Below are 25,438 nucleotides of genomic sequence, written 5' to 3'. Positions count from 1 at the left end.
TTAATCCAATGGTAAATTGTGTTTAGTTTTTGCAGATTGATGGAATTGCCTGTGCTCTTTCAAGGAAGACTTTCCTGCCCCTTCTCATGTGTAAAGCTTTTTTCCAACTAATGTGCTTATCATTCTATAATCATTCCTGTCTTGATTTTACTTAGCACATTGGAATCTAGGCACAAGCCAGACCAGTTTTCACTACTCCCTCCATTCACTTTCTCTTCCAGGTGTAATTTTAGAGACCTCTACATGTTTCTAAGATCAAAGAAAAATGAATACATCTCCAATAAGTTTTATTTATTTATTTATTTGCTTGTGTTACATTATATTTTAGGAGATTTATGAGGTTTTATTAAGTAAAATGAAAAAGTAAAAGTAAATATAATTCAATGTCTGAATACATATAAGAAACATATAAAGTAAAGTTGTCATGGTTATAAGAATTAGAAGGATATTCCAAGAAGGCAGAATAGGGATGGCAGTTACTGCTCTAGTCTAGAGGAAGATAGCAAAAAAAAAAAAAAAAAAAAAAAAAAAAAAAAAAAAGTGGAGAGAGTGCAATCTCAGGGAAGAATTAGGGATAAAACCGCAGTGGAAACTCTGTGGATGTTAGAGGGATGCTGTGAATCTATGTGGAGGCTGTGACTTGTAGCAGGAGCATGGACACACACAGCACAGGTCCTAAGCAGCCAAGAGCCTCAGCACCAGCTTTGGAGAGTGAAGTGAGAACAGACTGCAGCAGCCCATTACTGGTGATAAAGCTCTGGGGAGAACTGTGTCTGAATACAGCCTGAAGCTCTGTGGGGGACAGTGTACAGGCCAACCTAGAGAAAAAGAGACATGTTTCTCTCTTCCCAACCCCCATAATGGCATCCTACAACTAGCTGAGAGAGGGATTTTGGAAATACATAACAGCTGCACACACCCAGCACACAGCAAAGAAGAGACTCCTGAGTCTGGCTGGGAGGATTGACAGGGGCCTGGGTGCCTACATAGGACTGTGAGGTGTCCCCAGCCTCCCAGCATGTCACAGGCTCTGGGGCTTGGGCTGCCTGGGTGGAATACCTACAGGCAGCTAGCTATGGGAGCATCTCCGCCTCTCTGTGGACAAGATAGACTGGCAGAGCAGAGTGGATCCTTGGTGACTGTGACTTTCAGAGCCTTGTGTACTGGGACTGTGGAAACACTCTCTCTGTGTGGGATGCTGGGTCCCTGGACAGTTACTGTAGGCAATTCTATATTCTCGGGGATCCCTGATTGCCTGGGGTAGGTCATTGTTGCAGGATCCATGCTCACACTGAGTACTCTACATATCCTTTGTGTGGTCCTTGTGGCAGTGTGGATGAATATTACACCCACTGGGGCTAGTGCCTGGGCATTGGTCACTTTGGAGGAGAGGAGTTGAGGTTGAGACCATGCCAACAGAGCTCATCAAATCCTCCCCTCTGATAAAAAGATATCTACCATGCTCAACTTGGGTGTCACCTTAAATACTACATTGAACAGAGCTCTCTGGGCACACCTAGCACATGCTTCTGGGTATTTACTGAAGGAGCACTCTATTAAACCACAGAGGTATAGTCCAAAGATAAAGTCATCAGAGGGGAGAAAATTAAAAAAAAAAAAAGAATATCTCCACAAATGCCTACAGATAACTGCAGAAATTCAAGTAACAGAATAAGAAGGACAACATGACACCCCCAAAGGAACAGAACAACACTTCAGTTGTAGAATGTGAAGATAGAGAGATTGAAGAAATGCTGGAAACAGAATTCAAAATATTAATCATAGGATTACACAGGAGTATACAGAAGCAAATCCGTGAATTAAAAGAATCTGTGGCCCGCGCCGCGGCTCAATAGGCTAATCCTCTGCCTTATGGCACCGGCACACCGGGTTCTAGTCCCGGTCAGGGCACCGGATTCTGTCCCGGTTGCCCCTCTTCCAGGCCAGCTCTCTGCTGTGGCCCAGGAGTACAGTGGAGGATGGCCCAAGTGCTTGGGCCCTGCACCCCATGGAAGACCAGGAGAAGCACCTGGTTCCTGCCTTCGGATCAGTGTGGTGTGCCGGCCGCAGCGGCCATTGGTGGGTGAACCAACAGCAAAGGAAGACCTTTCTCTCTGTCTCTCTCTCTCACTGTCCACTCTGCCTGTCAAAAAAAAAAAAAAAAAAAAAGAATCTGTAATGACATGAATAACAATTTTTCCCAAGAAATTGAGATTTTCAAGAGAAATCAAAATGCAATTATGGAAATGAAATTCAAGAGAAAAAATAAAAAATGTGATGGAAAGCCTTAACAACAGACTCAGTGAGACAGAAGAAAGAATATCCAAGTTAGAAGAAAATCTCTGGAAATTTTAGACACCCCCCCCCAAAAAAAAAGAAATTAGAAAAATTAAAAATAATGTTGGAGGTTTATTGGATACTATCAAATGATCCAACATATGGGTCTTAGGAATTCCTAAAGGCATTGAAAGAGAGACGGCATTAGAAGCCCTTTTCAGTGGTCCAGGAATCTATCAATTTCTTCTAGTTTCTCAATTTTTTGGCATACAGCTCTTTGAAGTAATCCCTAATGGTTCTTTTTATTTCTGTGATATCTGTTGTTACATTTCCTTCTTCATCTCTGGTGTTATTGATTTGAGTCTTCTCTATCTTCTTTGTTGACGTTAGTGAGCAAATAGTGTTATCAATTTTCTTTGTTTTTTCAAAAAACCAGCTCTTCGTTTTGTTGATTTTTTATTTTTTTTTTGTTCCAACTTTATTCTCCAAGTTTAATTATTTCTTTTCTCCTACTAATTTTGGCTTTGGCTTCTTGTTTTTCTTGATCCTTGAGATGCACTGATAGCTCATTTATTTAGTGTCTTTCCAATTTTTGATGTAGGCACCAACTGCAATAAACTTCTCTCTTAACACTGCTTAAGTTTTAATATGATATATTGCCATCTTCATTTATTTTCAGAAATTTTTATGTCTCTTTTGATTTCTTCTATGACCCACTATTCACTCAGGAGCATATTATTCAGTTTCCATGTGTTTGCATATGTTCTAGAAATTCTTGAATTGTTGATTTCCAGCTTCATTCCATTGTGGTCAGATTTATTGGAAAATGTTTTTTAACAGGATATCCTAATGATGTACAGACACATGGAATAATGCTCATGATCACTAGCCATCAGGGAAATGCAAACCAAAACTACATGATACTTTACCTCACTCCAGTTAGAATTGCTTTCATACCAACATCAACAAACAGCTACTGGCAAGGATGGTGGGGAAAAAGATATGCTGATCCACTGTTGGTGTGAATGTATACTGGTCCAGCCACTGTGGAAGACAGTATGGTGATAGATACTTCAGAAATCTGAAAATAGACCTACGATATGAAACATCCATTCAACTTCTGGGAATTAGAAAATGAAATCATCATGTAAGAGAGTTATCTGTACCCTCATGTATTATCTCACTGATGATTTCTTGTCATTCTACTTGAATTCAGATTTTTTTCTCCTTATGTCACCCACTCTGACATTGCATTTGTTGTCCCATTCATTCCTCCCTGCAATTCTCAACAGTTCTAACCTCTGTGGGCTGACACACCTGCTTCCTTCCAGTAGGGTCTCCTCCACAGCTTTTCTACTCCCTGTTGAATACTTTTTGTAGTTATCCAGATGGCATCTCAGTCCCAACAAATCTAAAAATTTGGGGTGTTTCATTTTGTTTCATTTCTTTTTTTCCTTGTGAAACTTCAGTTGCACTTATGAGGGTACATGGAAAGGTGTTTTTTTGTTTTGTTTTGTTTTGTTTTTCTTTTGGTGCACCAAATTTTGTAGTTCATGTTTAAAACTGGTTTAAAATTTCATTGAAAATGCATGCTATAAAAATAGCAAGTAGGCCAGCGCCGTGGCTTAACAGACTAATCCTCTACCTTGCGGTGCCGGCACACCGGGTTCTAGTCCCAGTCAGGGTGCTGGATTCTATCCCGGTTGCCCCTCTTCCAGGCCAGCTCTCTGCTATGGCCCAGGAAGGCAGTGGAGGATGGCCCAAGTCCTTGGGCCCTGCACCCGCATGGGAGACCAGGAGAAGCACCTGGCTCCTGGCTTTGGATCAGCGCAATGCGCCGGCCACAGCGGCCATTGGAGGGTGAACCAACGGCTAAACGGAAGACCTTTCTCTCTGTCTCTGTCTCTCTCTCTCTCTCTCTCTCTCTCACTATCCACTCTGCCTGTCAAAAAAATAAAATCTGTTCATCTATTTTGTGCCATAGTCTGTTTTATATTGCTGAAAAAATATTACAATTGGTAATTTAAGAAGGAAAACATTTTCAGGTTTCACTTATTTCCTTAATAGAGCAATAGAGTGGAAAACACACACACACACACACACACAAATCTTCCACCCACTGTTTCACTCAGCAAATGTCTGAAACAACTAATTGAGGGCAAGAAAAGCCAAGAATCAGGAATTCTATCTGGGTGTTCCACATGGGCATCAAAATCCCAAGTACTTGGCCGTTATCCACTGCTTTTCCAGATGCATAACAGGAAGCTGAATTTGAAGCTGAGCGTCCAGGACTCAAATCAGCACTCTGATCTGTGCTGTTGGATTTATTAGTGGTGGCATAACCTGTCCCCACATGCATGCTTCAAATCAATTTATTATTTAGAGTCTGAAGGCTGAGAAGTCTAAAGTCAAGCCATGTTGTCTGGCAAGTGCCATTGTTCTATATCATAACATGGTAGATGACATCACATGATGAGAGAAATCAAGAGTGGTATTCATAGCCTTAAGTTTTTTACAGTTGTGTTAACCCATTCCTAGAGACAGGAGCTGTTGCCTTGGGGATTAAGTTTCTAACACATGCATTTTGGGAGTAAATTAAAGTCCTACCATATTTCAAGTTCAATTTTTTTTGTCCTTTTCCAATGTGTTGTTTAGCCTACAAGTAACTATATTTTACAGCTGTAAAACTTAAATTTTTAAAGATTTTATTTATTTGTGAGTTACAGATGGAGGGAGAGATAGAGAGGTTTTCTATCTGCTGGTTCACTCCCCCAATGGCCTGAGCTGTGCTGATCTAAAGCTAGGAGCCAGGAGCTAGTTCTGGGTCTCCCACACTGGTGCAGGAGCCCAGGTACTTGGGCTATTTTCCAACCAACTGCTTTCCCAGGCCATTGGCAGAGAGCTAGATCAGAAGAGGGGCAGCCAGTATACAATCAGTGCCCATATGGGATGGCAGCTCTGCAGGCAGAGGCTTAGACTACTATGCCACAACGCTGGCCTGCCCTTTTTTTTTTTTTAAGTTTGAAAGTGAGAGAGAGAGCAAGAGAATGAATGTTTCATCCTCTGGTTTACTCCACAATGGCCAAAGCTGGGCCAATACGAAGGTAGAAGGCAGGAGCTTCTTCCTAGTCTCCCATGTGGGTACGGAAGTTGAAAGACTTGAACAATGTTCTGCTGCTTTCCCAGGCACAGCAGCAGGGAGGTGGATTGGAAGTGGAGTAGCTGGGACTTGAAACAATGCCCATATGGGATGCTGGCACTGTAGATGGTGGCTTAACCCACTACACCACAGTGTTGGTCCCCAAATTATGTTGAAGCACCCATGTATGTTACATTCCTTTCTAAATTGTTTCATGTGTTTCGGAAGCTTTTTAGTTTACTTTTCTACTGGTAATCTACATCTGTCATTCTTTACATCATTTTTATGTTGTCCTTTACATATTCCAAGATATTTAGACATTGTTTAATCATCTTACTGCCACTTGCAACAGCTGACTTCACACAGATTTCTTCCAGTGAGTCAAATTTTCTTTACATGTGTAATGATTCTGAATTTTAATTTAAGTATTTAAAATAACATATTTTGGGGCTGGTGCTGTGGTGCAGTGGATTAATGTCCTAGCCTGAAGCGCCGGCATCCCACTTGGATGCCGGTTCGAGACCTGGCTGCTCCACTTCTAATCCAGCTCTCTGCTATGGCCTGGGAAAGCAGAAGATGGCCCAAGTCCTTGGGCCCTTGCATCTATGTGGGAGACCTGGAGAAGCTCCTGGCTCCTGGCTTTGGATCGGTGCAGCTCTGGCTATTGCAGCCAATTGGGGAGTGAACCAAAGGATGGAAGACCTCTCTCTCTCTCCCTCTCTCCCTCTCTCCCTCTCTCCCTCTCTCCCTCTCTCCCTCTCTCCCTCTCTCCCTCTCTCCCTCTCTCTCTCTCTCTGCCTCTCCTCTCTCTGTGTAACTCTGACTTTCATGTAAATAAATCTTTTTAAAAAATAGCATATTGCTGAAATTATCAATAATGTTATCTTTCTTGGGGAATAAGTTCTGTTTTACAAGGCAGTTAATTGACTTGATTCAAATTTCAAACTCTGTTCTTTGCAGTGATTAGTAACTGTATTTTTCTCAGCTCCCACTGGTTGACTTTTTTTTAAATTGGGTTCACTGAGATATCCCACACATGTGTAATGATGTAGTCAGCCAATCAGTTTGGCTTGTTTTGTGTGCAAATACAGGGACTTGAGTTCTTTAGCTTTCTCTTTCCCAGGACATGTCTTCTTACTTCATTTTTTGGTCGACTTTTCAACCATGAACTTGCCACTATAACATTTTGCTTCCTTGATCTGTGTGTAAACAGAAGTGTCTTCTGGTATAATGCCCTAAATGGTTAGGTTTCAATTAGGAGTTCCCTCAATCCAATTTCTACCTTTTATTTCTCTAATCCTCAGAGTTACAAAACCACAAATTTTGTTCAGATTTTATAATTTTAATTCTTTTAAATATCATGTGTATTCACCATGATACTTTTGACTTGTTAATAAAAACTTGTCTTCTATACTTTATCTGTTTATATTTGTTCAGTTTCATTTTTTCTACTCTGGACTATTACTTTAGATAGTTTTCAATCTTATTTTTTAATGTACAAGTCAGGTACTTCTTGCATAGGAATACTTTGTACAAAATAAAAATAGGCCTACCTGTCAGATTTAGATCATTTCCTGTTTTTGTATGGCCTGTAGTCTACTTTATTGGCTTATTCTAACTTTCTAAATAGATTTTTTTTGCAATTCTCAGTAGTCATTTTGAGTTATGATCAGTTTTCAACTAGTATTATACTTCTTCATGTATAAAATAGTATCTTTATAGTACCATAGTTCTAGTTTTCTGTTCCCCTCTTCTGTGTCATATTTATGATACATTGTATTCCTACTTACTTATTAAGTCTTTTTTATACATTTTCATTTTCTTGGTTCAAATGGTAAATAACTTTTTAAATAGTTTCAAAATAACAGTGAAAAATACTTGTGCTCCCATACTTACCATTTCCAGTATTTGTATGTTCTCAGATTTCTACGTTTCATTGTCTGTAACTTTTTTTGAAATTTGATTATAATAAACCATAGTATAATTGATATCTTTTTTTGCTGGGTGAAATTAGGATATCCCAGAAGTCATGATTATTTTGGTATCAAGAACATCCTTACTTCGCTAACATGAATCTCCTGATCAGTGATGCCACAAAGGAATTTAAAAATTCAGAAAAACCTTCATACTTACATTCTAATTCACTATTATAACAGAATTCAGTATGATGTGTCAAGGAATTAGATGCATAGAGCAGGATCCATGATTCCTTCAGCATAATCTTGTGGTTATTTACTTATTATCATTACCTACTTCTCCCAATCACATTGTGTGACAGTACCACCAGGATATTAACAATCTAATCTGAGCCTGTGTTTATGGTCCTTTTTGAAATTTGGTTACATAGACAGGGTTGAGCAACCATATCCTATCTTTTGTCTTCGGCATATCCAGAGATTGGGTTGATTACACATGAGCAAAAAGCCTGCCACCACCACAGATGACATTGTGAGAACAGTATATGGATGGGACCTAAGACATTTATACAATGTGAGACCTAATGGTTAAGAGAACCCAGCCTAGGTTCTGGATAAGAGCCAAACTTTCTTCAGGACACGTTCGTTCTTTCTGATACAGATTCTGATTACAGCCTGAGCTGCTTCTGATCAGTGATATTATAATTTATAGTAGAGTTTTTCAATTTTCATTTCATTGAACATTTTTCTGGTCTACCGCTAATTAAGTCTGCATTTACATGTGTGTCATACTACCTGATAGTGCACCCCCAACACAGAATTTCAAGTTCTCTCATCTCATGTTAATGGTGCCCTTTATCCTGGCAGAATCTATGTCCTCCTAAAGTTTTTTTTTTTTTTTCCTGACTTTGGATTTAACTTACCCTGCACATCTTCCGAATTTCTCAAATAGCATGACATGAAAAATGGCCATGGGTTGAAGTCCTTCAAGTAGCTAATTTTGTTTTTCTATCTTCTTGTGACCTCTCAAAGCTTTTCTGGGTTTTCTCTCCTTGGAGACTGTATTGGGAACAGTTTGGAAGCTGGTGTTTTGTAAAACCATAGTTAAGTGGTATTAAGTACTGATCCAATATGGGATATATTTTGAGACTAGAACCAATAAAATGATGTTTACCTATTGATTAGAAAAAAAGATTTTATAAAACTTTGTCCAGTGTGTTAGGTAAAACAGTATATTGCAGTGTAATTTTAATTGGTGTTTTTCATTTTTGTCACAATTTATTCTTGTTTTATATATATGTATATGTATACATATATATATTTAAATACTTGCTTATTTGAAAGGCAGAGTTACAGAGAGGCAGAAGCACAGAAGAGAGAGAAATCTTCCATCTGCAGGTGTACTCCCCAAATGGTCACAAAGGCCAGAACAGGACTTATATGAAACCAGGAGCCAGGAGCTTCTTCTGGGTCTCCCACACAGGTGCAGGGGCCCAAAGAAGGATTTGGACCATCTTCCACTGATTTCCCAGCCTTAGCAGAGAGCTGTATTGCAAGTGGAGCAACCGGGAATCAAACTGGCACCCATATGGGATGCTGGCACTGCAGGTGGCAGCTTTACCTGCTGTGCCCCCATCTTGTTATAACTTAAAAGACTGGCATTTTGAAAAGCAGAGAATAACCAATAATAGTTACACATTTTCTCATTTTTTTTTAAAGATTATTTATTTGACAGGTAGAGTTACAGATAGAGAGAAGAGAGAAAGGTCCTCCCTCTGCTGGTTCACTCCCCAAATGGCTGCAAGGGCCGGAGCTACACCGATCAGGAGCCAGGAGCTTTCTCCCGGCCTCCCACGTGGGTGCAGGGACCCAAGCACTCAGGCCATCCTCCACTTCCCTCCCAGGCCACAGCAGAGAGCTGGAGTTGAAGAGGAACAACCAAGACTAGAACCTGGCATCCACATGGGATGCCAGTGCCGCAGGCAGAGGATCAACCCAGTGTGCCACTGTGCCAGCCTCCATTTTCTCATTTTGATGCCAGTTCTTTCCTTATTTTTTCTTTGGATGGCAAATTTTATTATTAGGAAGGTGAATTTTCTGGGGTAGTGTGAGTTAATTTTTTTAATCATTCTTTATATATCATTAATCTTTATTTTAACATTTTAATCTTTATTATTTATTTTAATCTTTATTTTGACATTTGTATATTCAAATTTTTCAGCTTGGGCTTGTGTAACTTCTGGATATTGAGTTTAAGATAGAATTGACTTTGAACACAAGACTGTACACCACAAATTCCATATAGTTTTCATGTTGTTTTACACTTGGTGTGAACTACGATTAACTTTTAACTTATATTCTGCCTATGTTTCACACACCATTTATTAAAAAGCCCACAGGGCCATCCCATAAGTATCTATGAGAATGAACTGTTCTAACTGATGCTTTTTCTGGGTGTCTTAGAATATCAGGGGCAGTGAGAGCCTGATTGTGGTTATAATAGTAACTAGTGACTCCCAGCCTTTGAAGTGCTTCCACATTCAAGTTGTGTATCACATCACTTATTTCTATTAGCCTGTCAAAATGGCCTTTACTACAACATCGCCTATCTTTATGACTAGAGAAAATATGTCACTGATCCAAAATGAATGTGCAGGAACCTCTTACAGAATCTGTTTTACAAGAAATGGAATATTTTTTTAAGAACTTTTTTCTCATTGCTTGTGTGGATGATTCTAGAATTTTTTCTCCTTAGAGCTCCAAATATGATGAAACACATGAAGGTACTTCTTAGGATTTATAAGAAATTTTAAAATTATTTGTGCTCATGGATTTCTTATCATTGAGTTTTTATAAGTCCTTGGAAGAAATTTTAAATTTTCATTCTGTGTGGCCCATTACACTAATATTTCCTTCAGTTTCTGTATCAGTGAGTGTCAGTTTTTCCTCACATTCTGTGCTCCTCCCTTATCTGCTTCCTGTCACTTCACTTTTCTTTGAATCTTGCCTTTACTGTCTTGGCTTCAGGTGTTACTGAAATGCTGCTGCTTGCCAGATCTTTGTCTGCAGCCCACATCTCTCCTGCATTGTATATCATATGCCCAGCTGCCATTTTGACATCACCACATATATGGCTATTGAAACTTCAAACATAATGTGTCCAAATTCAATATCTCTCCTTTCCACCATATTCTTTGTTTTCTTTCCCAATTTCATTTCAGTGACAGTGTCTACCCCAACTCTCATGCACATGATATGGAAATAAACTCCATATTTCACTTGCTTCACAACAAATTAAGAGTGAGTTCCATTCTTGCTTCTTGTTCTCTTTTTCATATGTATAGTGAATGTTATGTTCTGCCCTCTTACTGCTCTGTGTCCCGATGGTAAATAATCATGTCTCACTGTGGTGTTTTCCCTCTGTTTACCATATAGTGCTTACCCTGTTGCCTCCCTTGGATGACATTTAAAATATTCTTTTCAAGTAACAACCAGATTTTATTGGTTACCTATAATTTACACTCTGTACTTTAGGATGTGAGCAATCATTTTTGTGTGAAAAATAATTTTGATTATTGAAGGAAATATGAATATGCTTATGAAAATATTTGATAAATAACTTTACAAAAATAGTGAGCCCATACATTTTTATTGTTGGAATTCTTTCAAGCATGTAAATAAAGATTATTTGCACTTCACTGCCCATGTGAACACCACTCACATAGCCTGGGATCACTCACTCACTGGTGGTGCAGTTTGTAGCCCCATTACCTGGCCTGTGTTCTTTGTGCTATAACCATCTGATTTGTGTTGTATCATATTCATGAGAACATACTCATGGAGAAAGTCTAACCAACTTTGGCGTTTCAGTGAACTGCAGCCTGCTGATACAGAAAAATCCTTTAAAAAGTTTTCTTCAGCAATCCTGCCTCAAAATCAACCCTTGGGACATTCGGATCTGCCTAAAAGGTCCATTAGAGTCTCACAGGCATGGAAAGTCATGACACGTTGGCAAAAAACAATCTAAATGAAAGATCCTGGTGAACAAGACCCCAGCAGAAGGAACAGGCCATCAAGGAGAGAGGCGCCTTTCTCTGAAGGGAGAAAGGAACCTCCACTGTGACACGGCCTTGACTAAACAAGTTCAGTCGGTGAATTCAAGGGGCTTCCATAGCCTAGACAGCTCATAGCAAGAGTCTCGGGTGATTGCTGATGTCATAAATAAGAGTGCCTATTGTTAAATCAACAATGGGAGTCACTGGGTACATGCTCCTCACATAGGATCTCTGTCCTTAAAGTGTTTTACTATGGAACTTAAAAACACTACTAGTCTAACAATACCCTATACCTTGTGTGGTTCTTTGAGTGCAGCCTGTTGAAATCTTGGCTTAGTATATACTAAGTTGATCTTCAGTATATGAAGGTAATTGAAAATGAAACTTGATGAAGGGCGGGATGGGAGAGGGAGTGGGAGAGGGGAGGGCCACGGGAGGGAGGGAGGCTGAGTGGGAAAGCCACAACAATATAAAAGTTGCACTTTGTAAATTCACATTTATTAAATAAAAAAAAAACTAAAAACAGTTTTCTTTTACCCTATTGATGTTGAACATGTTCCCCTGTAGTTTCTTTTACATGCTATTTCAGTCTTTTTTTTTTTTATTAAACGTTTACTTAATAAATATAAATTTCCAAAGTACAGCTTATGGGTTACAATGGCTTCCCCCTCCCAAAACTTCCCTCCCACCCACAACCCTCCCCTTTCCCGCTCCCTCTCCCCTTCCAATCACATCATGATTCATTTTCAATTCTCTTTATATACAGAAGATCAGTTTAGTATATATTAGGTAATGATTTCAATATTTTGCCCCCATATAGCAACACAAAGTGAAAAAAAAATACTGTTGGAGTACTAGTTATAGCATTAAATAAGAGTGTACAGCACATTAAAGACAGATCCTACATAATAATTTTTAAATTAATTTTCTATGCCATTTCCAATTTAACACCAGGTCTTTTTTTTTTCATTTCCAATTATCTTAATATACAGAAGATCGATTCAGTATATAATTAGTAAAGATCTCATCAGTTTGTACCCACGCAGAAACACAAAGTGTAAAAATACTGTTTCAGTACTAGTTATAGCATCACTGCACATTAGACAACACGTTAAGGACAGATTCCACATGGGATGTAAGTACACAGTGACTTCTGTTGCTGACTTAACAATTTGACACTCCTGTTCATGGCGTCAGTAATCTCCCTAGGCTCTAGTCATGAGTTGCCAGGGCTATGGAAGCCTTTGGAGCTCGCTGACTTTGATCTTATTCCAATAGGGTCATAGTCAAAGTGGAAGTTCTCTCCTCCATTCAGAGAAAGGTACCTCCTTCTTTGATGGCCCCGTTCTTTCCACTGGGATCTCACTCACAGAGATCTTTCATTTAGGTCGTTTTCTTTTTTTTTTTTTTCCCATGGTATCTTGGCTTTCCATGCCTACAATACTCTCATGGGCTCTTCAGCCAGATCCGAATGCCTTAAGGGCTGATTCTGAGGCCAGAGTGTTGTTTAGGACGTCTGCCATTCTATGAGTGTGCTGTGTATCCCACTTCCCATGTTGGATCTTTCTCTCCCTTTATGATTCTATCAGTTAGTATTAGCAGACACTTGTCTTGTTTGTGTGATCCCTTTGATTCTTAGACCTATCAGAGCCATCGATTGTGAACTGAAATTGATTACTTGGACTAGTGAGATAGTATTGGTACATGCCACCTTGATGGGATTGTATTGGAATCCCCTCGCACATTTCTAACTCCATCATTTGGGGCAAGTCTGATTGAGCATGTCCCAAATAGTACATCTCCTCCCTCTCTTTTTCCACTCTTAAATTTAACAGGAATCACTTTACAGTTAAAAGTTAAACACCTAAGAATAATTGTGTGTTAATACACAGTTCAACCACCAGTACTAGAACAACAACAAATACTAAAAAGGATAAAGTATTACATTGTACATCTAGAGTCAGGACAAGAGCTGATCAGGTCATTGTTTCTTATAGTGTCCATTTCACTTCAACAGGTTTCCCCTTTGGTGCTCAGCTGTCACCGATCAGGGAAAACAAATGATATTTGTCTTTTTGGGACTGGCTTAATTCACTCAGCATGATGTTTTCCAGATTACTCCATCTTGTTGCAAATGACCGGGTTTCATTGTTTCTTACTGCTGTATAGAATTTTATGGAGTACATGTCCCATAATTTGTTTATCCAGTCTACTGTTGATGGGCATTTGGGTTGGTTCCAGGTCTTAGCTATTGTGAATTGAGCTGCAATAAACATTAATGTGCAGATGGCTTTTTTATTAGCCAAATTAATTTCCTTTGGGGAAATTCCAAGGAGTGGGATGGCTGGGTTGTATGGTAGGGTTATGTTCAGGTTTCTGAGGAATCTCCAGACTAACTTCCATAGTGGCTTAACCAGTTTGCATTCCCACCAACAGTGGGTTAGTGTCCCTTTTTCCCCACATCCTCTCCAGCATCTGTTGTTGGTAGATTTCTGAATGTGAGCCATTCTCACTGGGGTGAGGTGAAACCTCATTGTGGTTTTGATTTGCATTTCCCTGATTGCTAGTGATCTTGAACATTTTTTCATGTGTCTGTTGGCCATTTGGATTTCCTCTTTCGAAAAATGTCTATTGAGGTCCTTGGCCCATTTCTTAAGTGGGTTGTTTGTTCTGTTGTTGTGGATTTTCTTGATTTCTTTGTAGATTCTGGTTATCAACCCTTTATCTGTAGCATAGTTTGCAAATATTTTTTCCCATTCTGTCGGTTGCCTCTTCACTTTCCTGACTGTTTCTTTTGAAGTACAGAAACTTCTCAGTTTCATGCAATCACAAATGTTAATTTTGGTTTTGACTGCCTGTGCTCCTGGGGTGTTTTCCAATAAGTCTTTGCCTGTACCTATATCTTGCAGGGTTTCTCCAATGCTCTCTAATAATTTGATGGTTTCGGGTCGTAGATTTAAGTCTGTAATCCATGTTGAGTGAATTTTTGTGTAAGGTGAAAGGTATGGGTCTTGCTTCAAGCTTCTGCATGTGGAAATCCAATTTTCCCAGCACCATTTATTGAATAGACTGTCCTTACTCCAGGGATGACTTTTGGATCTTTGATCAAATATAAGTTGGCTGTAGATGTTTGGATTGATTTCTGTTCCATTTGTCTATCCATCTGTTTCTGTACCAGTACCATGCTGTTTTGATAACAACTTCCCTGTAGTATGTCCTGAAATCTGGTATTGTGATGCCTCCGGCTTTGTTTTTGTTGTACAAGATTGCTTTGGCTATTTGAGGTCTTCTGTGTCTCCATATGAATTTCAGCATCATTTTTTCCAGATCTGAGAAGAAGGTCTTCGGTATCTTGATTGGTATTGCATTGAATGTATAAATTGCTTTTGGGAGAATAGACATTTTGATGATATTGATTATCCAATCCATGAGCATGGAAGATTTCTCCATTTTTTGGTCTCCTCTTCTATTTCTTTCTTTAAGGTTTTGTAGTTTTCATCGTAGAGATCTTTAACGTCCTTGGTTAAGTTTATTCCAAGGTATTTGATTGTTTTTGTAGCTATTGTGAATGGCATTGATCTTAGAAGTTCTTCCTCAGCCACGGCATTGCCTGTGTATACAAAGGATGTTGATTTTTGTGGATTGATTTTATATCCTGCTACTTTGCCAAACTCTTCTATGAGTTCCAGTAGTCTCTTAGTAGAGTTCTTTGGGTCCCCTAAATAAAGAATCATATCATCTGCAAAGAGGGATAGTTTGAGTTCTTCCTTCCCAATTTTTATCCCTTTAATTTCTTTTTCCTGCCTAATAGCTCTGTCTAAAACTTCTAGAACTATATTGAATAGCAGTGGTGAGAGTGGGCATCCCTGTCTGGTACCAGATCTCAGCGGAAATGCTTCCATCTTTTCCCCATTCAATAGGATTTGGCCGTGGGTTTTTCATATATTGCTTTGATTGTATTGAGGAATGTTCCTTCCATACCCAGTTTGCTTAGAGTTTTCTTCATGAAAGGGTTTTGTATTTTATCAAATGCTTTCTCTGTGTCTATTGAGAGAATCATATGGTTTTTCTTCTACAGTCTGTTAATGTAGTGTATTATGTTGATTGTTTTGCGAACGTTGAACCATCCCTGAATACCAGGGATTAATCCCACTTGGTCTGGGTGGATGATCTTTCTAATGTGATGTTTCATTCTATTGGCCAGAATTTTATTGAGTATTTTTGCATCTGTGTTCATCAGGGATATTGGTCTGTAATACTCTTTCAATGCTGCATCTTTTTCCGGCTTAGGAATTAAGGTGATGCTGGCTTCTTTGAAAGAATTTGGGAGGATTTCATCTCTTTCGATTGTGCTGAATAGTTTGAGAAGAATTGGAGTCAGTTCTTCTCTAAATGTCTGGTAGAACTCAGCAGTGAATCCATCTGGCCCTGGGCTTTTCTTTGTTGGGAGGGCCTTTATTACTGTTTCAATTTCTGTGTCAGTTATGGGTCTGTTTAGGTTTTCTCTGATCCTATTGATTTTGTTCTTTTCTCTTCTTTTTTTAGTTAGTTGAGCCAATGGGGTGTCAATTTTGTTTATTTTTTCAAAAAACCAGCTCCTCGTTTGGCTGATTTCTTGTAATTTTTTTTGGATTCAATCCTGTTGATTTCTTCTTTGATTTTAATTATTTGTCATCTCCTACTAGGTTTGGGTTTGGTTTGCTGCAGATTTTCTAGGTCCATGTGATGACTTGAAAGCTCATCTATTTGGTGCCTTTCCAATTTCTTGATGTAGGCACCTATTGATATAAACTTTCCTCTTAACACTGCTTTTGTTGTATCCCATAGGTTTTGGTATGTTGTGCTTTTATCCTCATTTACTTCCAGAGAATTTTTGATTTCTCTTTTAATTTCTTCTCTGACCCATTGTTCATTCAGGAGCATGTTGTCCAATCTCCATGTGTTTGCACGTGCTCTAGGGATTCCCGAGTTGCTTATTTCCAATTTCATTCCTTTGTGGTCTGAGAAACTGCATGGTATGATTCTAATTCTTTTGAATTTGCTGAGACTTGCTTTATGGCCTAGTATGTGGTCAATCCTAGAGAAGGTTCCATGTACTGCTGAGAAGAATGTAAAGTCCTTAGATGTAGGATGAGATGTTCTGTAGATATCTGTTAGATCCATTTGGGCTATAGTGTCATTTAAATCTGTCTTTTGTTGATCTGTCTATTTCTGAGAGTGGAGTATTGAAGTCCCCCAGTACTATTGTATTGGGGTCTAAGTCTCCCTTTAAGTCCCTTAACAAGTCTTTTAAATAAGCTGGTGCCCTGTAATTAGGTGCATATACATTGATAATCGTTATATCTTCCTGTTGAATGGATCCCTTAATCATTAAATAGTGCCCCTCTTTGTCTCTCCTAACAGTTGTTGTGGTAAAGTTTATGTTGTCCGATATTAAGATGGCTATGCCCGCTCTTTTTTCATTTCTGTTGGCATGGTATATCTTTTTCCTGCCTTTCACTTTCAGTCTGTATGCATCATTGTTGGAAAGATGAGTTTCTTGTAAGCAGCAAAAAGATGGGTTTTGTTCCTTAACCCAATCAGCCAATCGGTGTCTTTTAACTGGACAGTTCAGGCCATTAACATTCAATGTGACTATTGATAAGTAGTAACTTTGCCCTGCCATTTGCCAAAGATTTTTTCTAATATATGGTTTGAGATTTCTGGATCTTTTGTTGTGAGATTTCTTTCCTTTACCTTCTTTCATATTGGTGACCGTGTTTCTGTGTTTCTGTATGTAACACATCTTTAAGCATCTTTTGCGGGGCTGGACGAGTGGCGACAAATTCTTTCAATTTCTATTTGCTGTGAAAGGTCTTTATTTCACCTTCATTCACAAATGAGAGCTTTGCAGGATATAATATTCTGGGCTGGCAGCTTTTCTCTCTTAATACCTGGGCTATATCTCGCCATTCCCTCCTAGCTTGTAGGGTTTCTGATGAGAAGTCAGCTGTGAGTCTAATTTGCGATCCTCTGAAAGTAATCTGATGTTTCTCTCTTGCACATTTTAGGATCTTTTATGTTTCACTGTGGTGAGTTTGTTTACGACATGTCGTGGTGAGGATCTCTTTTGATCATGTTTATTAGGGGTTCTATATGCTTCCTGTACTAGGATGTCTCTGTCCTTCTCCAAACCTGGGAAATTTTCTGCTAATATCTCACTAAAAAGGCCTTCTAATCCTTTCTCCCTCTCTATGCCTTCAGGAACTCCTAGAACCCAAATGTTGGGTTTTTTAATGGTATCCTCTAGATTCCCAACAATATTTTTTAGATTTCTAATTTCCTCTTCTTTTCTTTGGTTTGCCTGTTTCCTTTCCTGTTCTCTGTCTTGTAATTCCGATATTCTCTCTTCTGCTTCACCCATTCTGTTTTTAAGGCTCTCTAATGTGTTTGTCATTTGATCTATTGAGTTCTTCATTTCATTGTGGTTTTTTGTCACTATCACAGTTTCATGTTCTACTAGTTGTTTCATTTCATTTTGATTCCTCCTTAATATTTCATTTTCATGGGAGAGATTTTCTATCTTGTCCATTAAGGATTTCTGTAGTTCAAGAATTTGTTTTTGAGAACTTCTTAATGTTCTTATCAATTTTTTGAGTTCCGCTTCTTGCATTTCCTCTATCTCTTCATCTTCATTATCTTGCATTGGGGTTTCTTGTTCATTTGGGGGCATTATAGTGTCTTCCTTGCTCTTGTTACCTCGGTTTCTACGTTTGTTGTTTGGCATTTTGTAGATAATTTACGTTTTTTTTGTTTTTGTTTTTGTTTTTTGTTTTTTGGTTTTTTTTGCTGTGGTTTTTTTTTCTGGTTATACTATGCCTCTAAGTGGGCTGTCTGCTTTGATGGATCCTTAGAGGCTGTGATGGGTGTAGCCAGAGAGCTCCGCTTGATTCTTCAGGTTTAAGGGTGTGCAAAAAGTGACTCACCCAGATTGTTCTCTCCCTTGCTCCTTGCTGGTTCGCTCTCTCTCTCTCTCTCTGTTTTTTTTTTTTTTTTTTTTGACTCAGTGGAGAAGTAATTCCGTACAGCTGAGTGGAATTGAGGGTAGTTGAAATCTGGCCTCTGTGAGTATTCGTTTGATCTACCCCTGGGACCACACAAAGAGTTTATGCAGCCCTCAATGTGTTCTCAAGTTTCACCAAAGTTCCAAAGTTACTGAGTTTGTGAACTCCTTGGTGGCGCTTTACATATGTAAAATGGCGCCTGCTCTTTGTTTTGCTCGGTGAGTGAAGAGAGATGCCTCTGCTTTTCCCCCCTAGTGTCTCGGGTTTCTGACGTCTTTGTCTTACCTTCCGTTCGTTCCCGCGCTGGCGAGATTCTGCGGCTCGGCTCCCATGGTTAGGTTTCCACGCGGTGGGCTCCCTGTAGGTCCTCTGTGTCACATCCACTAGATCTGGAATCGTTTCCTCTGCAGTTTTTTTCTTGAGTCTTTTCCTGAGGCTACAGTAATTCCACTTTTATGAAACTTTATTTTCCAAAACTACAGCGCATGTCCTCACTATCCGCCATCTTGGCTCTGACCCCGCTATTTCAGTCTTGTGTTTATACTTGCATCTGTAGACTACACTGTGAGCTCCTTTCAGAATCATTAGCAGAAAGATCAGTTCCAGATAACATTTATTGTATTGATTTTGAAATTATAAAGTTAATATCGAATAAGATATTTTCATAGTGGTTTCCTTCTATTTCATTCATATTACAAAGTTGGCTGCATTTTATTTCAGAGGCACATAAGACGCACACAGAAGAATAGACTCCCAATCTCTGCTTTTGGGTACAGCTGATATGTTTAGCAGAAATATGATGTCTCAGGTGTTGGTGTCATTCGAAGACCTAGCTGTGGACTTCACCTGGGAGGAGTGGCAGGACCTGAATGATGCTCAGAGAATCCTGTACAGGGATGTGATGCTAGAGACATATAACTGCCTGGTGTCCTTGGGTGAGTGATAATTCCCTTATTATGTTCTCAGTTGGAACATTTTCTTCTGGTTTGATAAATACATGAAAACTTTGTAAGGTTTAATGCTGGTTATATATAGAATCTGTATCCATGAAGAGTCTGAATATCTCTCCCCCAGGAAAGGATTCAAATCTGCACTTTTGTTGCACAGCTCTTGTGCAAAATTAATGTTCTTCAAATAACCTTTAAGTTATTTGACAAAATCTTACATTATTTCTCATTAACAGGATACTGCATTACCAAACCTGAGTTAATCTTCAGGTTAGAAGATGGTGCAGAGCCTTGGGTAGTGGAAAAACCGCTAAACTGGAACCTATCAGGTCAGTCAGCATATTGTGGGTATAGTAGCTGGGACAGAATGAATGAAGCAAATATTGACAAAAACTCTTCTTGTTAGTTTTCTCCAAGTCCCAGCCCTCTGAGTTCAGTGGGTTTCATGCATTAGACATGGTCATTCTATAGTCTCCAGGGAAGGTTTTCCTGTGTACATCTCTCTACCTCTTCTTCTCTTGATGAATATCTTCTTTGGTGTAAAAGAAATCCAGCCCATTTCTTGCTGTACTAAGCCTGTTCTGACTTTTTTTCTCCATTTTCACACTCTGATTTTTCTTTATGTATTTTGATCATGTATTTATTAATTCCCTGAACACTTGGTTATTGGAAAGCTCATAGGTACTGGTTTCTTACTGCTGGTTCCTGTTCCTGATTTTGATTGAGCACAGAGCTTGCTTTTGCAGAGATTTCAAGATTTAACCAATGAATATGAACTCTATTTATCTCTTTCTTTCTCTCTCAAATCAGTAATAAAATGATTGCTTCAGACATTTGAGGAATGAACCGTTTGATGGGTGCTCTCTCTTTCTCTTTGTCTCTCTGACTCTCAAATGATTGGAATGAATAAATAAATAAAATGATAAAAGATATTCAAGAGCAATCAGCTATACTCTGACATCAGAAATCATGAAGTTAAGCAGGATCCCCAGCATAGGAACATGGAAATAGGTGGCCCTAAACTCACTAAGAGAATCAAGAGATTCTTCTTCCCAAGGTCACTTAAACACATGGCTTCAAGTTGAATAGCTCAGATTTCTTTGGGAATAGTTTGAATTTTCCCTTTTTCAGCAGCTTTAAACAAACAATAGACCTGTGTGAATGACATAGGAGACTCAGTTTTCTATGTAAGTAGGAGACAGATGATCCTTAAAAACAGAAATCAAAAAGCATTCAGAAACTCAAATTATCAAGCAGGAGTGTGTACCAAGAATTGAAAGGAGAAAGGCAGGGCTGTGGATATCAGCATGTGTTAGAAAACACTTTTCCAAGAAGCTGAACATGCCCTGGGTTATAGAAACAAATCCCTTAAATTGTTTGGAGCACATATGCAGGATGATATATTGGACTTTTTTTTTTTTTTTTTTTTTTTACCTATTGTGGTTCTGAGAAGCTGAAGATATTGGGTTTCTTTAGGAGTATGAGTAAAGCTGTCATTATGGAGTTTAGATAAAAGGATATTTTTTGCATTTAGAAAAACCCCACAAATACCATTCCCCCAGGATGACTGAACAGGGAACAACCGTAAATTCAAGTCCTATTTCTAAACTGTGATCCTGCATAGGGGACAGACATAAATACATCTTCTGCAAGTAAATGATCCATTAGAATATGCCCATTGTTAAGACTGAAAGTTCAGTTGAGAAGCACAAAGCACAGTTTTTATAAAAAGAAAAAAATTGTAGAAAAAGGACAGGGAGAAAATAACTGGTGGAAAGCATTCCATGTTTTGTTGCAGCTAGTCAGTGGGTAAATGTATTTACTAAGTATTTCACCATTCCATTCTTTAATATCTCAGATATTTTCATGTTCAAGAAGATCAAAGAGACCATGAGAGAAGGAGACACACACACACACACACAAACACAGGTCTTCAATTTACATACTCATTCCACAAATACTTCCAAGAGTTATGGATGGATGAGGCTGAAGCCAAAAGCACGGAATTCCATTTGGGTCTCTCAAGTGTATGACAGTGTCTAGAGCATTAGAAATCATCATTTCCTGCCTCCCATGATAGCTTGGCAGAAAGCTGTATAGGAAGCAGACTAGCCATGAGTAAGATTTGGACTGTTTTGGGATGCAGGCATTCCAGTCAGTGGCTTAACTTACTTTACATCACCCATTCTGCCACACACTTAAAATATTTATGGTAGTAGATTGAACATTGAGAAATGTTACTATTGATTTTATTAATGCATTAAGAAAAACCATATAATGATCGTCAATAAATGTTTTTAGTGATATGCTAAAATCTTATGCCATTACGATATTAAATACTTTCATTGCCTTTCTATGAGCATTTAAGAAGAAATACTTACATGTGGTCCATGAATATGGTTGTTTTCTCATTTCAGTTGCCCAGAAAATGGATGGCTTAATTGGGACCAATCAGGAAAATGAAGACATAAATTTGAATCAAGATACAATCACAAACAATAACACATCAGTTCACAAGGGAGTTGAATTTAAAGAAACAGTTCATTTAAGCTCAAGCCATATTCCAAAAGTTACTATCAAAAGGGGAAATTGTTCAGGGATGAAACACAAGGCATGCAATATATTTCACAATGTGTATCTCCCTAGTGGGTCTGATGAGATGCAAACTGGAGAGAAATCTGATGTCCCTAATGTACCTGGGAATTCTGCCCCATGCTGTGAGCTGCTTTGTCAGCATAACAAGATTCAGACTATGCAACGGCCATTTAAACGGAGTGGACAAGGTAAAGCCTTCAAAAGGAAGAAGATACTCTTTTCATTTGAGAAGGTTCATTTAGAAGAGCCCTGTATTAAATCAACTGTCTTTGTTGGAAACACAACTCAGATAGAAAAGAAAACTTTACATAAATATGATAACCTCAGTAAGCATCAGCGAAGCCACACAAGACAAAAACTCTGTGAATCTGTTGAAAATGAGATTGGAACACGTAAATCAGATCTTACAATAAATCAGAGAACATATACAGGAAAAAAAGCCCATGTGTGTAAACCCTATGGAAAATCTTTCAGTTGTAAATCCTGCCTTAACATCCTTGCCAGAACTCACACAAGGGAAAAGCCCTTTTGGTGCAATGAAGGTGGAAAAACCATTTACCAAATTTCAGACATCACTAGAAATCAGAGAATTCACATAGGTGAGAAATCTTATGAATGTGATAAATGTGAAAAAGCCTTCTGTCGGAAGTCACATCTCATAACACATCAGAGAATTCACACAGGGGAGAAACCCTATGAATGTAATGAATGTGGTAAAGCCTTTTGTCATAAATCAATCCTCATTACACATCTGAGAATTCATACAGGAGAGAAGCCTTATGAATGTAATGAATGTGGAAAAGCCTTTTGCCAGAAGTCACACCTCATAACACATCAGAGAATTCACACAGGGGAGAAACCCTATGAATGTAATGAGTGTGTAAAAGCATTTGGCCAGATGTCACACCTCAAAGCTCATCAGAGAATTCACACAGGGGAGAAACCTTATGACTGCAGTGAATGTGGAAAAGCCTTTTCCAGAAAGTCAGACCTCAAAACACATCAGAGAATTCACACAGGGGAGAAACCTTATCAATGTAATGAGTGTGGAAAAGCCTTTGGCCATATATCAATCCTCATTAAACATCAAAGAATTCATACAGCAGAGAAGCTTTATGAATGAATGAGTGGAAAAACCTTTTGGCGAATGTCATACCTCACTAAACAACAGAGAATTCATACGTGGAGAGGAAATCTTATAAAAGTGATTGAAGTGGAAAAGTTTTGCCAGAAGTAGTAACTCATAACACCATAGAATTTACACAGGGGAGAAACATTAATCGGTGTGGAAAACCTTTTGTTGGCAGTCACACATTATGCACTAGATAATTCACACATGAGAGGAACCTTAATGGTTATGAAAAAGTCTCAGAAGTCATCATTGCACATCTGAGGATTTTACACAGGGGACAGGCCTTATAGAAAAAAATTTTCCTGAAGTTAACACTCTTAACAGGCAAAGAATTCACAAAGGAGGAGGTAGCATTTTGCATGCACTGAGTCTGAAAAAATAAAAACAATTTTTACCAGAAGTTATTCTTCAGGAGGTATTAGAAACTCATACAAAGAAAAAATAACAGCCTGTATAATAGTATAAAAATGTTTTTACCATAATTCATTCTTCACACATCAAAGGACTTAGAGATAAGAACATGCATTGTCAGAAATCTTTTTACCATAAATCATTTTAACAATGTATCAGAGAACCCACATAGAGGGAAAATCCTGTGAATGTATCAGAACTATAAAAACCTTTCTTATAAGGCAAACTTCAACAAAAAGCAGAATTATAGAGAAAGCACTGTGAATATGTTTGTAGAGAAACACTACTGGAAACACATCAGCAGTGGGTAGTATTCATGCCCTGCCCCCAAAATATGCCCTAATTGAATATTCAACTATGTGTTGGCTCATATGCAACCCACATCCAATAAAAAGGACAATAATAAATTTTAGAAATTGCAGTTCTCATAAGAGATTCCCCATAACCCTGCCTGTGTGTGTACCATCCCTCTAAATCTTACTTTCACGATTCCCCTTTTCTACCTCTCTTTAATTCTTTATTACCTGGAGATAGTTAAGTCAGTTTAGCCACAGGGTTCCTCCTGTAACAGGAAGTAGTTCATAGATATACTGTCTTGTATTATTTTGACATTACAATGATATGGTGTTTTTTTTCAAACCCCCACCCCTCACCAAGGTGACACTCAGTTTTACTAAAACTTGGTGTTCACTTCTCTTCCCTATTTTCAAAGTCATTTCTGGGTTCTGATTGCATGTGCTTTCAGCTCAGGTTTCAGCACATACCCACTCAGTATGGAAACTTTGCCAAGATGGCATAGCCATTCCTTGGTTAGTTGACTGCAAATGTGATGATGGATTATCTAGCAGTAGTTTCTCCTTTTCTATGTCCCATCAAGGTGATTATCCAGAAAGTCATTTCTTCTACCTTCATTTATGCACATTGCAAACAGCTCATTACCTCAACCAGGACCCCTGAGGATCTTCGAAGCATTAATAAGATGCAAACCTCAAATCCCATTGTAATGAAATTTAGAAGCAAGAAAATGCACTGAGAATGGTAGAGTTGAAGCCTGGCATTTAAATTTCTTCCCCATCAAACTTACCCATCAGCAGCCATCACAAGCCAGGAAAATAAAATCACATCACAGCTTGAAAGAAGGAGAACAGGAAAAGCAAAGAACACTTTATAGAAAAACATGAAGCATTCACTGAGTGGACTTGAAACACTGGACTGCAAGTCACATGATGCTTTGCAATTAAGGCAGTCATCCATTTATTCAGAATACTAAGCATATGTTAAAGTAAATTCTTCCCACTGGTATCAGTACTTAGTTCAAACCAGCCTTTTTCACTCAATTTGCCCTACAGAATTGAACATAAGTTGTCTTCCATGAAAAGAACACCAAGCATTTCTATTTCTGGGGTCTGACACTTCAGCAAGAAGCAAGGCAAGCCCCTTTCAGTTTTTTCAGATGTCCTGTATTTTCAGTATTGATGAACAGACTAGGTCATGTTGACTGCCTATTGATTGTCACTGTAGGTCATGTTGACTGCCTGTTGATTGTCACTGTGTGCTCTAGAGGAAGTGATAGTTTTTCATTTTTTGGTTTATGTTGCATAAGTATGTATGTATTTATATTATTTATAAATAGTTGTCTATAACCATATATACAGCTGGTATAATTATATATATATATATACTATAAATATTTGTTATCCAAATATTCACATTTTTTTATGTAGAACGAGGAAATTTGAAAATCCTTGCTAAAGGGATCAAATAATTTTCAGTTTTCTACTTCATATGTGCCTATTCCTCTCCTCATTCTTCTACTCTTTCCTCCAGTCCTCATCGTTTTCATTTCATCCTCCAGCTCCCTTCTGGTATCAAAAGGTCTGGAAGGTTCTTTGGCACACTGGACATTTTGAGAGTTGCCCTTTT

At 38.5% G+C, this 25,438-nt stretch overlaps 1 protein-coding gene across 12 annotated transcripts in view; it reads left to right on the top strand.

Moving 5' to 3' along the window:
- LOC133749531 (zinc finger protein OZF-like) overlaps positions 1-25,119 on the top strand; it is a 63,749-nt gene extending 38,630 nt beyond the window's left edge. For 11 of the 12 annotated variants that reach the window (XM_062178718.1, XM_062178724.1, XM_062178723.1 and 8 more), the window contains 3 exons: positions 19,151-19,365; positions 19,614-19,706; positions 21,795-25,119. In XM_062178718.1, the coding sequence (XP_062034702.1) occupies positions 19,212-19,365; positions 19,614-19,706; positions 21,795-23,095 (1,548 nt within the window). In that variant the 5' untranslated portion in view covers positions 19,151-19,211 and the 3' untranslated portion in view covers positions 23,096-25,119. The remainder of the gene's footprint in view (positions 1-19,150; positions 19,366-19,613; positions 19,707-21,794) is intronic. The other variant, XM_062178725.1, reaches the window with a different exon arrangement.
- Positions 25,120-25,438: the final 319 nt, after the last annotated feature.

The sequence above is a fragment of the Lepus europaeus genome, chromosome 20, assembly GCF_033115175.1.
Source record: "Lepus europaeus isolate LE1 chromosome 20, mLepTim1.pri, whole genome shotgun sequence".
Taxonomy (NCBI): Eukaryota; Metazoa; Chordata; class Mammalia; order Lagomorpha; family Leporidae; genus Lepus; species Lepus europaeus.
Note: the sequence above shows the minus strand (reverse complement) of the source record. Positions and strands in the feature narration are given on the sequence as shown.